Source organism: Somniosus microcephalus, chromosome 29, assembly GCF_052327205.1.
Source record: "Somniosus microcephalus isolate GS21.2 chromosome 29, FLI_Smic_1.0, whole genome shotgun sequence".
NCBI lineage: Eukaryota > Metazoa > Chordata > Chondrichthyes > Squaliformes > Somniosidae > Somniosus > Somniosus microcephalus.
This window is the reverse complement of record NC_141015.1, coordinates 30,681,080-30,696,495: the sequence shown is the minus strand read 5'-3', so window position 1 is coordinate 30,696,495 and position 15,416 is coordinate 30,681,080. Positions and strand designations below refer to the sequence as shown.

Genomic DNA, 15,416 nt, shown 5'->3' with positions numbered 1-15,416 from the left:
ATTACGTGGTGGAGTTTTTCAAGTCTTCATGAATGGGAAGGTCGGTGTTGCTCATGATTTTTCCCATCTCGCGTGGTGTCGCAGCGAACCGCAGGCGGGACATTGTGGACAGCACCGGTATTATGGGTATCAAATTAGTAGAACTATTTATGAAGAACATTTTTTGTACAGAGACTATCTCCCTCCCCCCCCCCCCCCCCCCCGCGACCCTGTGAGAAATCACAGGTGCAAATCTGCACCCCAAGTATGTCACTCATTTAAAAAAATCATCAAATAACCTTTTCTGCTTTTAACAATGAGTCAGTTATATCATTGGGGAAACTGACTGAGCCCAGTCACGTGTGGAATCTGAATCAACACCAGCAACAATATAGTCATTACTCCAGGATGCTTGTAATGTGTGTGTTCTTGTTATTTCAACTGTGTAGGTTAATTCAGCTCTATTACACAGTCAGGCACCTAACTCACCCCTCAGCCCATTCTCTGTTTGAGGTCATAAGAACATATTATAACCAAAGGGTTCTGATGAAAGGTCCTCGACCTGAAACGTTAACTCTGTTTCTCTTTCCACAGATGCTGCCTGACCTGCTGAGTATTTCCAGCATTTTCTGTTTTTATTATAGTATAACCAAAACTATTCAAAATCTTAACAGAAGTAGACACAGAAAAGAATATTAGTTATTAATCATTCTTTGCAACTGTTTAATTTAATAACAGGGATTTTGGTGGCAAACATCCCTTTTTTAAAGATGTAAAATGATTACAGTAGTTACCAAGGGATTCTGTATCTAGTTATTGTGCTTCACTTACTAAATATAGTTCTGATTTGTCTGTCATCATTGGTAGTTTAGATTTAAATGCTGAAATGTATGTTGCAATTCGTTTTCGCTGCTAGATTGTGGAAGTTTGGCTTATCAAAGAGTGCAGAAAATAGAATGCACCTCCCCAAGGCCTGTGCTAATCCTGGGACCACTAGTGGATGCTGTGAAGGACATGTTAGTCAAAGATTCCTCTGGAAAGTTCTGCAGATGCCCCTTAGGTAAGTTTAAATCACCAGATTTGCTTTAATTTTAAAATATGTATTTGTGGTTCTGTGGTTTCTTTGGAGATGTATCTAAATATCAATGATTTTTCATAATTACTTAGTGTTTCTCCCTTATGAGATTGTAGGACAACATTGATGATTTTCTGAAATTAAGTATCTTATCTGCCATTAAAAATGCCTTTGTTTGTAGTTCTTAATCATACTTCAAAGAATGGTTAAATCATTTAATTGAAAAGCTGCTCTTTTACTGCTACAATTGAAATAAAACAACCGCTGTGTTGAGGCACAGTGACATTACCAGAGGCTGAGCCCCTTTCAGCTAGTTTATCTTGTGTAAATCGTGACTAAACAATCGATTTGTAGCCAATTTTTTTTTTTAATTCTTAAGAATCCCTTTAAAGGCCACTTGTTCATTATTTTGCCTTAGTGAAGGACACTTGTGAAGCATTGCAGTGTCCCCCATGTATCTGGAGGCTTTACTGTAACAAGCAGACTCCTGGTCAGGCCAGTCAGGTAAAAATGTTGTCACAAAGGTGTTCTATCGAGAATGAGTGGACACTTGGGATTCGTTACAAGATGCCGTAAAGGGCAAAGGTGCAGATGAAGTGCTACCACCTAACCATGAGATTAGATTACACACTTGAATTCACTCCTTGCTATCAGTTACTGTTCATAACCGATCTTGCTTCAATTTCATGTGGGCTTTTTATTGTGTTTTTGTACTAGTCTGCGGATGAAGGCTGTCATTCAAGCACTTCACGTCCTTCAAGCACTTATCTTTTTTTATTGCTCGGTAAAGACCACAGTATTCAGTCTACATTTGCCGAGATTGTAGCATTTCAAAATGTTTTTCTTTAAATTGGCTGTTTTTGTCTGCTGTTGATAAAAGTCTTGTTCCCATCGTAGCACTTATTGTTTATCATCATTTGACTGCAGTGTCATTACCGCATGAAACCAGCACAGCCAATCTGTTCATAAGAGTTCATATTCCCTTAGATTAGAAGCAGGAAATGCACAGGAGGCTCCAGCATTTGAAAGAGAAAGATACGTTAACATTTCTGGTATAACTGTTCATGAGGACTGACTGGTACCAAAGTACAGTGGTTATGCTATTGAACTAGCAACCCCAAGGTTGAGAGTATAAAAAAAAAATGATTGTTGTAAAAATGCAACTGGTTCACTTGATGTCCCCCAGGGAAGGAAACTGCCACCCCTAACAATGACTTTATGTCCACACAACATGGTAAACTCTTAACAATCTTTTTCAAGTGGCATAGCAAGGCACTCACTTGTAAAAACAGATGGGCAACCAGAGATAGGCAACTTCAACAGCATCTCTCACATCCTGACGAGAAATACTTTTTAAAAAGCTTGGTCATGCTGGACAGGCCCTTCTGTGGGATGATGAGGACAAGTGTTGCACCCAGAAGATTAGTTCACCTTCCAGATACTGATTGACCTTTTGTGCACTTTGTCTTTTATTTCAGCTTTTCAGCACTCAAGGTTTTCTTCTTACCTCTGATAGTTGCTTGGATTGGAGTATTCTTTTGGAGGAATAATTCAGATTTTCACTTTTGACTGTTGCTTGTTAGCTTTTGAGTCCCATTAGAGGCCAGCGTTCAGATCTTGTAATCTGACTTGCATCAGATGTGGTGAAGCCCCATTGTTAGCTGAAGACTGTATTACATTATAGTGATCAGTTTGATACCTGGGATGGCAGGAATGACGTATGAAGAGAGATTGGGTCGATTAGGCTTATATTCGCTAGAGTTTAGAAGAATGAGAGGGGATCTCATTGAAACTTATAAAATTCTAACAGGACTAGACAGACTAGATGCAGGATGTTCCTGATGGCGGGGGAGTCCAGAACCAGGGGTCACAGTCTAAGGATAAGGGGTAAGCCATTTAGGACTGAGATGAGGAGGAATTTCTTCACCCAGAGAGTAGTGAACATGTGGAATTCTCTACCACAGAAGGCAGTTGAGGCCAACTTATTAAATATATTCAAGAAGGAGTTAGATATATTTCTTAAGGCTAAAGGGATCAAGGGATATGGGGAGAAAGCAGGGACAGGGTACTGAATTTGGATGATCAGCCATGATCTCATTAAATGGCGGAACAGGCTCGAGGGGCCGAATGGCCTACTCCTGCTCCGATCTTCTATGTTTGGTATTAGACATTCAGCTAAAATGTAATCTTGTTTGAAGACAAAGCTGCTCCACGTACTAATTTATGTTCCCATTTTTCTATTCAGAGGTTATGAAAGCTTCCCAGCAGGCCATTGAACGAGGAGTGGCAGACTATCTCTTCATTGATTACAAGAGGAGAAGCGGCCATTTTGATGTCACAACTGTTGCCTCCATTAAAGAAATAACAGAGAAGGTGCTTCTCTCCTCTCGATATTAATTTCTATTTTTATATAATTTGATCATTTGTATCAGGTTGACGTTGCAATGTACATTATAAGCTCAATACAGATATCAAGTTACTTTATAGTATTTCAAACATTATAAGTACCGTGGCAATCTAGATTGATTCCAATCCAAATAGCAAGTTTAAATGTGTTTGAATCATGGATTTTAATGAAGATAGCATTATTCCTGCTCCATGTCCTTGTGCGGCAAATAGCCCTCTGTTTACTTAAGTGTATAGGAAACCCACCTGTAGTATGCCTTGAGATATGCATGAGCATAATAAGTACATGGGAACGGTAGCATAGTGGTAATGTTACTGGACTAGTAATCCAGAGGCCTGGACTAATGATCCGGAGACATGAGTTCACAATCCCACCACAGTAGCTGGGGGAATTTAAATTCAGTTAATTCAATAAATCTGGAATTAAAAAGCTAGCATCAGTAATGGTGACCATGAAACTACCGGATTGTCGTAAAAACCCATTGACGTAAGAAAACGACTAGGCACTTGGTCTAAGCGTTAAACAAAGCTTTAATCAACTGTTTTACAACATGGAGGTCTAGTTGTGTCCTTCACTAGTTCCTGTTAAGAATGTCCTGCGCAAGCTGGGCCCGTGCCCGAGTATTTATACTCTCCCTGGACAGCGCCACCCGCAGGCCACTCAGTATTATTTCATAAGTCTTTCTTTCATGAATGACTGATTCATATCACCCATCTGGTTCACTAATGTCCTTTAGGGAAGGAAATCTGCCGTCCTTACCCGGTCTGGCCTATATCTGACTCCAGACCCACAGCAATGTGGTTGACTGCCCTCTGAAATGGCCCAGCAAGCCACTCAGTTGTACCAAACCACTACGAAGAAGTGCAGCGGTTCAAGAAGGCGGCTCACCACCAACTTCTCGAGGGCAATTAGGGATGCGCGACGCCCACAAAAAAACAAAGATTATATTAGCATATTATTTATATTGCTCTCAACTAATAACACATTCTACAATTATACTAGTGTCTTTTGGAAGTTATGATAGTGGGTCCCTGGATGTCTATCAATATTTGCAGGGCGTCCCCAGGAGTGAACCAGCATTTGCAGGGGGTCCTTGGGAGCACATGTGTATTTGTAGCGACCCCCAGGAGTGCGTCAGTATTTGCAGGGGGTCCTCAGGAGCGTGTCAGTATTTGCAGGGGGTCCTCAGGAGCGTGTCAGTATTTGCAGGGGGTCCTCAGGAGCGTGTCAGTATTTGCAGGGGGTCCTCAGGAGCGTGTCAGTATTTGCAGGGGGTCCTCAGGAGCGTGTCAGTATTTGCAGGGGGTCCTCAGGAGCGTGTCAGTATTTGCAGGGGGTCCTCAGGAGCGTGTCAGTATTTGCAGGGGGTCCTCAGGAGCGTGTCAGTATTTGCAGGGGGTCCTCAGGAGCGTGTCAGTATTTGCAGGGGGTCCTCAGGAGCGTGTCAGTATTTGCAGGGGGTCCTCAGGAGCGTGTCAGTATTTGCAGGGGGTCCTCAGGAGCGTGTCAGTATTTGCAGGGGGTCCTCAGGAGCGTGTCAGTATTTGCAGGGGGTCCTCAGGAGCGTGTCAGTATTTGCAGGGGGTCCTCAGGAGCGCGTCAGTATTTGCAGGGGGTCCTCAGGAGCGTGTCAGTATTTGCAGGGGGTCCTCAGGAGCGTGTCAGTATTTGCAGGGGGACTCCCACGCAGAAGAGATTGAAAACCACTGTGCTAGCGAACATGAACCAGTGATGAAGCTTAGCCATTCGCTGGGAGTGCACCCGAGTTGTTATAAAGGGAAAGCAGATTGTTCCTAAAGGCATGGCGCATCGAGGTAGGAAGTACAGCATTGGATCACATTGCTGCACCAGAGTCATCTGATCCCAAGAGGAGTTGTGTGTTGTAGGAACCATAAACCCTTTTCATTTTGTAAATCTTTCCTTTTCATCAACTTTATTTGACTAAACTTCTTGTTAACTTTGGGTTCCCCTTTCTCTTCCACCTATTGTGACTTTACTTTGCTCTTCGATTTCCTGTTCAAGATACAAATGTAGATCGACAGTTGGCTGGGAGGGGATCGCATCTTTATCCTCTGTGTATTCAGCACTTGTCATCACACACAGTTTCGCCCAAGATTTAGCAAGGAAAGACTAATGGCGGCAGCAATTCGCATATGCAGGCAATTATCTGTAAGGCACCTTCTGTAAATGGCTATGGGTGTGCACTTTTTAATTTTGCGAGCTTTCCCTGGATTAAAGGAAGAATTCAGATTGTTGGGGGAGAGAGGATTACTTGCTCTTTATAATCCATATATTCTGCAACCAAAAAAATTGCTGTTATGAATTTGCATCTGGCACACACGTGACTTTTTCCTTATGACCGCTGACAAGGCCAGCATCTCAGGCAGCCATCTTTAGTTCTCTTTCCTTCCACAGTCAATATCAGTTGCTAGCTCTGCAAAAATGATATATCACTATGGAGTTACTTCATACTTATGATTTTGGAGAGCTGTTTGATTTTTTTTTTCCCCTCCAACTTCTGCTTTTAGGCTTTGGAAATTAACAAAGATTTTTAAAATTAGGATTGTTTTTGATAGCGTAAATAGTGAAAAATTGTTTCCGCTAGTTGGTGAATTGTTAATCAAAGGGCATGAACTCCGTATCACCACTAGAGGAATGTAGAGGGAAATTAGAACATAAGAACATAAGAAATAGGAGCAGGAATAGGCCACTTGGTCCCTCGAGCCTGCTCCGCCATTCAATAAGATCATGGCTGATCTTGGGCTCAAAGCTGCATTTTTTTTTTGCCAGAGTTATTAGAACATGGTAGGCCTTGTCACAAATGGCTATCGAGGCAAAGCACTTCACAACCGATGTAATGTAGGTAAATGCGGCAGCCAATTTGCACACAGCAAGGTTCTACAAACGGCAGTGAGGTAATTGACCAGATAACCTGCTTTAGTGGAGTCAATTGAGGTATAAATGTTGGTCAGAACTCCCCTGCTCTTTTTCGAGAAATGCCTTGGAATTCTTTATGTCTACCTGAGAGGTGACAGCATAGCACTCCCTCAGTACTACAGGAAACTTTGTGATATCCGGCACCGACGGGACCGAGCTGTTGCCGTCCCATCAAAACTGCCAGACAAACCAGCGCTAATGTTAAAACATACGGAAGCTTTTGAGCTCCATATCTAGCAACAAACCCTGTTGCTCAGCAACAGCTTCTAAACAGTCAGCCGTAGCTTGCAAGCGTCTCTGTAGCTAAGCAACAGCTTCAGCTAGACCTTGCAGAGCCTGACTGGTGGAACAAAAAGCAACGAAAAGAAAAAAAACTTACTGAACCGACTCCTGAATTTTGCCAGTGGCTCGAGCATTCCGGACAGTTAACCTCCGGATAAACCAAAGTTTCCTGTACACTGAAATGTCAGCCTAGATTATGCGTTCATGTCTCTGGAGTGAGGCTTGAACCTGTGGCGTTCTGACTGAGCCAAGGCTGACACTTGTGGCAGATATTAGTTCTAATTATAAAATGTTGACTAGCTGCCATTACGTTTGCTTTCCTTAACTTGTTTTTGACTTTATTTGTAGGACTGCCACTGCTTGCTTGACATTGCACCACATGCCATTGAGCGTCTGCACCGAATTCATATCTACCCAATTGTCATATTCATACGGTACAAAAACTTAAAGCAAATCAAGTGAGTAGAGTCAATTATTTAAAGCATAATGAATAACTAGCTTTTCTTTGTGGCCATCCAAGCAGACTGTGTGGAATAAACAGGGACAGCACATGAGAGTGTCAGTGATTGGTTACTGTCGAAGAAAGTACAAGTTTAAAAACAAGCTGAATCAACAAAAAGCATGGTACAGATCCAAATAGAGATGCATGTCCCCATTTCTAAGGCTGGGTAATGTGCATTCTTCTTTATGTACAAAGCATGCACTAGTGTAATATGTCAACTCCAGTTTGTTCTTTTTAATGGTCAGTGCACATTTGTGGCAAAAGTATAATGTAATCGTGGTGATTGATGGTGAGTTACATTGCAGTGAATTTTAATTTGTCTGGAGCAAAATGTTGAGCACAATGTTGCATAGTTTAAAGGGTATTAAAGATGAGACTAATAAAGGCGATACAGAGTGGCAGGATCTGAGATCATACTTATTTTTTCCCCACACTGTGGGCGAAAAAATGAGTCGTGCCCCGGAAAAATTAGCGCCCCCGCGACCGAAATTGAGTGGTAGCACCCCAAGAGGGAAGTGGGGTGCTACTGGAAGCGCCCCGCCTCCCTCTTGGGGGCACTGCAAGGGAATATCGCTGCGGCACTTTGCGCCATAGTATTGCAGGCCTTCCTCCCCTTCTTAAAGGGGGAGGGGCCTTGTGCAGCGCGACCTGGGGCCCAGCTGGGCCCCCGGGGGATCGGGAGTGCCGGCAAAAGAGCCCGGCACTCGAGAGAAGTGCCAGGCTCATGGAGCGCAGTCAGCACCCCGCGGGGGGCGGGTGCGGGTAAGGAGACCGGGGACGGGAGCGGAGGCAGGTGCTGGCAGGTGGGCGGCCAGCAACAAAAATGGCCGCCCCGCACCTCGCCTTTAAGTAGCGCCGCCCCGGCCGTGGGTAGATCCCCCTGACCCCATCAGACATAGCGTCTGCCAGTAAGTCAGGGGGCGCTACCAAAGATCGTGGCCGGGGCGCTGCGCACGGCGATGATGTCATCACCCGCAGCGCCGCCACTAACCTCCCACTGAATTTAACGGGCGGCATTGGCGGTGTCGCGCCCGGGCGCGAGATGCTTTGCGCCCCATTAGGGCTCTCTTAGGGCGCTAACAGGGAGCACAAAGCAGCCAAATTTTTCCCCCTGTATGTTTTGATCTCGACTAGGAGTCAAACTTCTTCTCCACAGGAGCTAAACAGAGATTGTAGGGTCCACCAACCACGTCAATGTTTCCTCATTTTTTTGAGTGCGTGACCCATTCACAGTATCGCACATGCGCGAAACCTAACATTGAAAAAGCCGGTCCCGGGCTGCGCGAGACCGGCAGAGAGCTACGCGGCCGCGCAGCTTATAGGGGACGTTGAGCCACGTTATGTTTACTAACCTGATACTGAGCATTCAATCTTTGGTGGAGGCCTGGGAAGAGATTACTGATACGTCCCCTCAGCTGAGATAGAGTGGATGGGATCCTTCGAGAAGGGGAAGAGGATAAAAAGAATATCACTTAAAAGATGATGATATCATGGGGGCCAAAGGCAGAAAATATCTTGTGATTCTTTTCCAACACTAACAAAAAAAATGATGCATTATGCAAATTTATATCTTGCATATGGCCATGCCATGAAGTAAATATTATAGTAAATAAAATAGTTAGCAATCAATGTTATGATCAAGTATGTGGTGGGATAATAGTTTCCTTCTGATAAAGAAGCTGAACCAGCTTCAGTATTTTCTAGCTTCTACACAATTTTATTTTATTTTAAACGATCGTACAATGTGCCGAAATGTTTTGTTTGTACAGTAAATGGTGCAAAACTAGAGAACAGTGAAATACTCAGCCGGTCAGGCATCAGTTCTGATGAAGGGTCATCGACCTGTAACGGTAACTCTGTTTCTCTCTCCACAGATACTGCCTGACATGCTGAGTATTTCCAGTATTTTCTGTTTTTATTGTAGCATATCCTGCTGTCATTATTCTTCCCTCTGAATAAAGTATACCACACAAAATTACAAAGTCATGTCAAAATAATTTTGATGTATCTTATGCAAGACACCAATAACTTGAATATTATTTAACTGTAAGACTACGTGTATGTCTTAGTCCTTTGTAAGTATGCTATTACACTGGTTTAATCAAACTTCAATGGTTGCATTGCATCTACAGAGAGCAAAAGGACCCAATCTTTCTGCGGGATAAAGGTACACAAAAAAAACATTCCAAGGAACAGTTTGAGGCTGCTCAAAAGATTGAACAGGAGTACAGCAAGTTTTTCACAGGTTGGTACCTGCTGTGTCTGACTGCAACTGTTAAAATATAGATTTACAACTAGCATTCCAACGTTTGCATTCAAAGGGAGGGGTTTATCTAAATGCAAGTCTACTGGTTTGTCCATTTTTACCTGGTAATCGTAAGCACTGATTTTGTTAATTCAGTATAGAACTGTAGTGCCTTAATATTAAATGGGTTGACGTTCATTCATGGAGACTTTTTGTCAATATGGTATTTTACAAAACTCAAAAACCCATTGGGACATATAGAAATGTCATTTAATTTCATAAATTCTTGACGCCAGCGTTCTGTATGACATTGAAATTCACTCTAATACGAAATATATTGCAAGGAAGACTTCAATTTAAGAATACAATGTCTGTTAATGTCCCAAATCTCTTTAGAAGTCCAATATTGAATTCAAGGAAAGTGGAGATCAATTGTTGCATCATTTGTAACTATGACCTGATCATTATTTACTAAATGGCTAACAACACTTGACTTCAATCCTGCCTATCGGGTACTTTTGTCGGTTGTTCATTTTGGACTTTTTGAATCCTTTGGCTGGCATTCACTTAAAATGTCAGCCTTCTTATACTTATGGCAGGATGAAGCATTCAGGTTCATCGTTAATCTGTAACTTAAAATGAATAGTAAACCCATATTACATCATTGCCACAGGGTGAACCATTGTCAAAGAAAAGATTAAATAAAATGGAGGTACAGTTTCACTAGAAATGAGTGGATTGCAAGAATGGATCAGAGTATCTAGATTTTAAAATCTAGATTAATCTTGTTTCAGTACTCTTAACACTATTAAAATAAGGTCATTAGTTTCTTCCAGTACAGTGAGTTTGTGTAGTTGCTATAAGTGAAATAGACAAAAAGCTAAGTGAAATATCCTATCCTCCTCACATGAAGAATCATTGTGCCCCAGTCTGTCAGTTTCATGCTGCATTTAATACATGAGTCTTTATTTAAACAACTACACAGCACACTCAACGCAGATCCACGCACCAGCTTAACTCTTGCTTGTTGGCATTGTCCATTCCAAGAATTGAAGTTAAGTTCTAAACCATTAAATGCTGTTGTTCTTCTTTCTCCTTTAACTGCTGTCCCAGGAGCACTTCTGACCTGCTGGCTGCTTTTTCCATGTCCTAACAATACGATGACACTAGATGGCAGTGCCCAGTGCCATTCTGTTGTGAATCCCCCCAACTACAGTAAACAGCTGTATAATATGTATTTTGAATCTTAAAAATGCAGTTGCCTTTGAGATTTGTGATGACTGCAGGCATTGGGCATTGAGGAAAATTGAATGAGAATAATATAAAATGTTTAATCAATAATGGCCCATATTGGTTCCAGTGGTGAAAGAGATAAAAGTGGACAGAGGGTACAGTAGTAATGCAAGGATGCATAGCCTTAAGTTGTGTATTTTTTATGCACAGAAAATACAGATAGGTAATACTTACTGTCGTAATATATTGAAAGTAATTTCACATTGGACATGCATGATGTGATGTTCTATGCTAACTACGATGAGCAGTTCAACATCACGGAGAGGAGGGAGAGAATTAAATCTACGCTCCCAAGCAATGTAGCACAATGTGTTGAAACTACAACACCACACTGCTTAACTGCTATCACTTTCTGGTCTTTAAAGATTGTGCATGTAATGTATTTTAATGCAGCTGATGTTCTAGGATGACATGTAGCAATGAACTTCCGTTACAATATATATTTGCTCTTTATGAAAATGTTGGTTGTTTTAATCTATTTTTCTGCCACGAGAGAAAAAGGCCGAAGGAGGTTCTGTAACTATGCTGTCAATAATACAAGCACTGTATCGTCAATATTATGAAGGCCATGTAGTTAGAGAAAATCCCCTTGATATTCTAACACATCTGCTGAATTAAACTGGGTACACACAGGGCTCCCTGTGGGATGCCTGAAATGGTGGATATATTAAAAAAACAAATCCACATAAGACTTGTGTGGGGTAAATACATATTCTTGGCACTCATGTAATTTTTTCTTTGCCTTTTGCTTCTCCTGGGAAAAGAATTGATGCACAAAACAGCTTAAGCACTATTCACAGGCTATATGATGAGCCTTAGGATATGACTAATATTCTATGAGTAGGGTGATTTAATGGATAGTGCTACAACTGAGCTATGTAAGATATTGCATGGTTCTTCATCATGTGCTCTCTTTATACAGTATCATGCATTCAGTAGTTAAAGTATCTAAAGTCAGACTTCCTTATGGCACAAGTGAGTAAGTGCACTGCGTTGCGTAGGACTGAGCCATTTAGACTGGGGTGGCCCAGGTTTAATCCCTGGTCTGTTCTCAGTTAACCGATATCAGCCGGGGGCACTACACTTAGCCTTGGCGATCCTGGGCTAGTGAGGAGGAACTCTGCTCCTGTTGCTGTCGATTGACCCCTGCTGGAACCTGTCTGTGTGATGTTCAGGTGAAGACAGAATCAGGCTAAGCAGCCAAGGCGCCCATGGTAAAATTGCCTGAAGATACTAGCTGATTCATGCGTAACAAATGGGCATGTGGGTGAGGTATCATCGTTTTCCTGGTGCCCATGGGTCTGTACCCCCTCCCGCAATGAGTCGTTGCCTCCAGAGGTAGAGGGCAAAAATAGGAGAAAATTTGAGGTTAAAATGTTGGGTAATTATTTTGCTTTTAAATACAGGCTATATTGATGCACTTATTGTGTTATTCTTGTAAAATGTTATTTTTTTCTTCTCGCGTCATTTATTTTCTATTGTGACATCCCCTTGAAATATAAGCAATGAGTGGAGAAGATGTCACCACGTGGCTTAACTGCGTGTTGCAGGGGGGGAAGGTGAGTCATGGGCAGGATTATAACAAGCCCAGCAGCAAGCAAAGGTCTTTAAAGCTTTTTCTGCTTGTGATTGATTACCGCTGGAGAAATCCTAGCCTTGTGTCATTAGTTTGTGCCTTTCGATTCAGAGCTTGAAGAAAACCCGACAAGGTGGACAATCTTCTCTTTCTAACTGTTCATCCTTCCCCTGTCCTTTTGCAGGTATTGTCCAGGGAGGCAGCCTACCCTACATTTGCACTCAGATCATGACAATTGTTGATCAAGAACAGAACAAAGTCCTGTGGATTCCAGCTGGAAGTCTCTAGGACCCCACTTGGGCAGCTCAAACCCTCATTGATGTAAAGGTGTTAAAGCTGATGATTGCTGTATTGAGTACGCATTAAAACAGTCTGAAGATTGCAGATTACATGAAACGGGCAGTGTGCTGAATAGACGTATAGTCAACAGAAAAAAACCTTCAGCCGGACGGGGTGTTGGGTAAATGCTGTTATATAGGCTACTGCACATTGTCCCGGCATCTACTGTACTCCTGCAATGTAAAAAAAAAACCTTAAAATTGGATTTATACAGGACTGATTTTAAAATATATATATATATATTTTATTTCGCCTTCTCTCCCTCCTTCCTAAAACAAAAGTTGGAAAAAGTGATGCTGCAACTAAAACTTAGAAACACACGTTTACAAGTAATATTTCCTGAGTATTTGTTTTAAATGTTTACTTGAATGTTTATATCCTTTTCTTCTTCTCCGTTTTTTTTTGGGATAAGACAACTCTTCAGAATGGGGTGAAGTTTGTGCATGTGAACAGGCGTGTTTACCTGGTTACATGATGTAGCGCCCTGTGATTCTACTGGCAGGTTAAACCTAATAAAATTGGTACAGAGTGATCATGTAGTTGGGGGAGAAAGGTATTGTGATTGGTACTGTTTGGAGTGAATTATGAATTGTTGTGCACTCCTGCAAAGGGCAGACCACTGCGTTTTTGTTTTTATTTTTTTTTGTCTGTTGAAAATATATTTTTCTGCATGGATCTTGATATTTAAACATCATAATGTATCTGATCATATTGTATAAACTAATACCTTAATTGTTGGGCCTAATAATATGTAGCAAGGGGTAATGAGCTATTAGCTAGGCCTGGCATGCTGATATGACACTTTCTAAAAGCTGTAAATATTGAAGAAACTCATCTTGGTGCAATTTTGCAGGTTATGTTGAGCTTTTTTTTTTAAAAAAAAGAAAAATTCAGTGTGTAGCAGTCAGATAGATTTATTTAACTTTGAGAAACTATTTCCCTTGCTTGGAGGTTTTGCCTAAGTAAATGTAGTTATGAGGCACAGTAAATAATTGTAGTGTTGCCACTGTCTGTAAATTGGTCGTTGAATCTGCAATGCAATGCTTATGTATGTTTTTATTCCCATATATTGTGCCAAATTGTCAACATTTGTATCCTCTGTTTTCACATTGCACTTGTGAATCCATGTGTGCCTAACACAGGATTGCTTCTGGTCCTCCAGTGTGTGTCATGTTTTTAAGTAGTTCTCTACTGTACCTACAGACTTCAATGCAACTGAATCATTAAAGAAACACAAGACTGTTCCTAACATTTCACTAATTGCCTGGCGCCTTTCTCACATTCAACGAAACATGTAAACTGCTTATTTTTGCATTCGATAATGAAAAGGGATGTTTCTTGCACACTGTTTCAAAGAACAAAAAACGGTTCTACATTTTAACAATTGGATTTTTTTTAAAAACTGTAGTTACTAAATTAGAAGAATTAAGGCCTAAAGTAGTGTTTTTGCCAGGTTATTCATTTGACTTCACATTCTGCAGACATGTAGAACAATTTGATTATTTTGTATCTTCTGTAATAGCTTGACCTGGCAGTGAGGAAGCCTCTCTTACATTCAAAGCATCCAGTCATACTGTTGGAAATTTAGTTTTGGCTCAATATGCAAACCCAAACTCGCTGATCTGGTGACCAGATCCCCACGCACCTACTGCCAGTGTAAGTTGTTGCAGGGCGCGGTCAAAGTGTGACAGAGATGGTACAGAGCAAACAGGTACTGATGTTTTTTTTCCTGTGCTGAAAGAAGAATGTTACTTTGTATCAAATGTAAAGCAATTGATTAGTACAAGAATAAAGGTCAATTTCTGATATTCAACATGTGTGTTTTTCATATACTCATTGCATTTGAAGTGGACTGTCTGGAGTCATGGAAAGCAGCTTGGCTCATCTATAAGGCCTTAAAACCAGTAGAGGCGAGTGATGAATTTTTGCTTTGGGCTTGATGACCTGAATGAAGAGCAAAAAAGAAATAGTTATAACAACAGGAAACGCTGGAAAAACTCAGCAGGCCAGGCAACATCGGTGGAGAGAGAAACAGTTAACGTTTCAGGTCGATGACCTTTCGTCAGAACTGGGAAAAAAGCAGGAAATGGAAAGCAAGTTTGGGGGCTGGGAAAAGGGGGAGGGGACGAAAGAACAAAAGGGAAGGTCAGTGATAGGATAGAAAGCAGGAGAGAGTGAGAGACATTGGGAGATATTCAAGGCAAGGGGAGGTGGTAATGGGACAGGTTAAGGAACAAAGGATGGCTCTAGATGGGGTGTGAATTGCGCTGGCAGAATGAAGGACAGCTGAAGGGAGGGAAGAAAAAACAAAGTGTGGATTAAAAAAAAGAAAATATATGTGATAGGGGCCGAGGTTATGATCTGAAATTGTTGAACTCTATGTTGAGTCCAGAGGGCTGTAAAGTGCCTAATCGAAAGATGAGGTGCTGTTCCTCGAGCTTACGCTGAGCTTCCGTGGAACAATGCAAGAGGCCGAGGACGGTGAGGTCCGAGTGGGAATGGGGCGGTGAATTAAAGTGACAGGCGACCGGGAGCTCGGGGTCCCCCTTACGGACTGAACGGAGGTGTTCCACAAAGCGGTCACCCAATCTGCGTTTGGTCTCCTCAATGTAGAGGAGAAATAGTTATCTTGGTTTAGCAGTGTGTTTTCTTTTCTCCTAATTTGCTAGTGCCTCCATATATGTTCTTCAAAGGAGCAGTGGTAGGCCATTCAGCCCCTTGAGCCTGTTCTGCCATCCATTCTGTTAGATCATGGCTCATCTGTATCTTAACTCCATTTAC

At 41.8% G+C, this 15,416-nt stretch overlaps 1 protein-coding gene across 8 annotated transcripts in view; it reads left to right on the top strand.

The window, feature by feature from the left end:
* Positions 1-14,448, top strand: part of dlg5a (discs, large homolog 5a (Drosophila)) — a 224,279-nt gene extending 209,831 nt beyond the window's left edge. For 7 of the 8 annotated variants that reach the window (XM_085970512.1, XM_085970509.1, XM_085970507.1 and 4 more), the window contains 5 exons: positions 896-1,039; positions 3,300-3,427; positions 7,029-7,138; positions 9,315-9,427; positions 12,481-14,448. In XM_085970512.1, coding sequence (XP_085826638.1) covers positions 896-1,039; positions 3,300-3,427; positions 7,029-7,138; positions 9,315-9,427; positions 12,481-12,584 — 599 coding nt within the window. In that variant the 3' untranslated portion in view covers positions 12,585-14,448. Of the gene's footprint in view, positions 1-895; positions 1,040-3,299; positions 3,428-5,483; positions 5,631-7,028; positions 7,139-9,314; positions 9,428-12,480 lie in introns of those variants that run through there. The other variant, XR_015074204.1, reaches the window with a different exon arrangement.
* Positions 14,449-15,416: the final 968 nt, after the last annotated feature.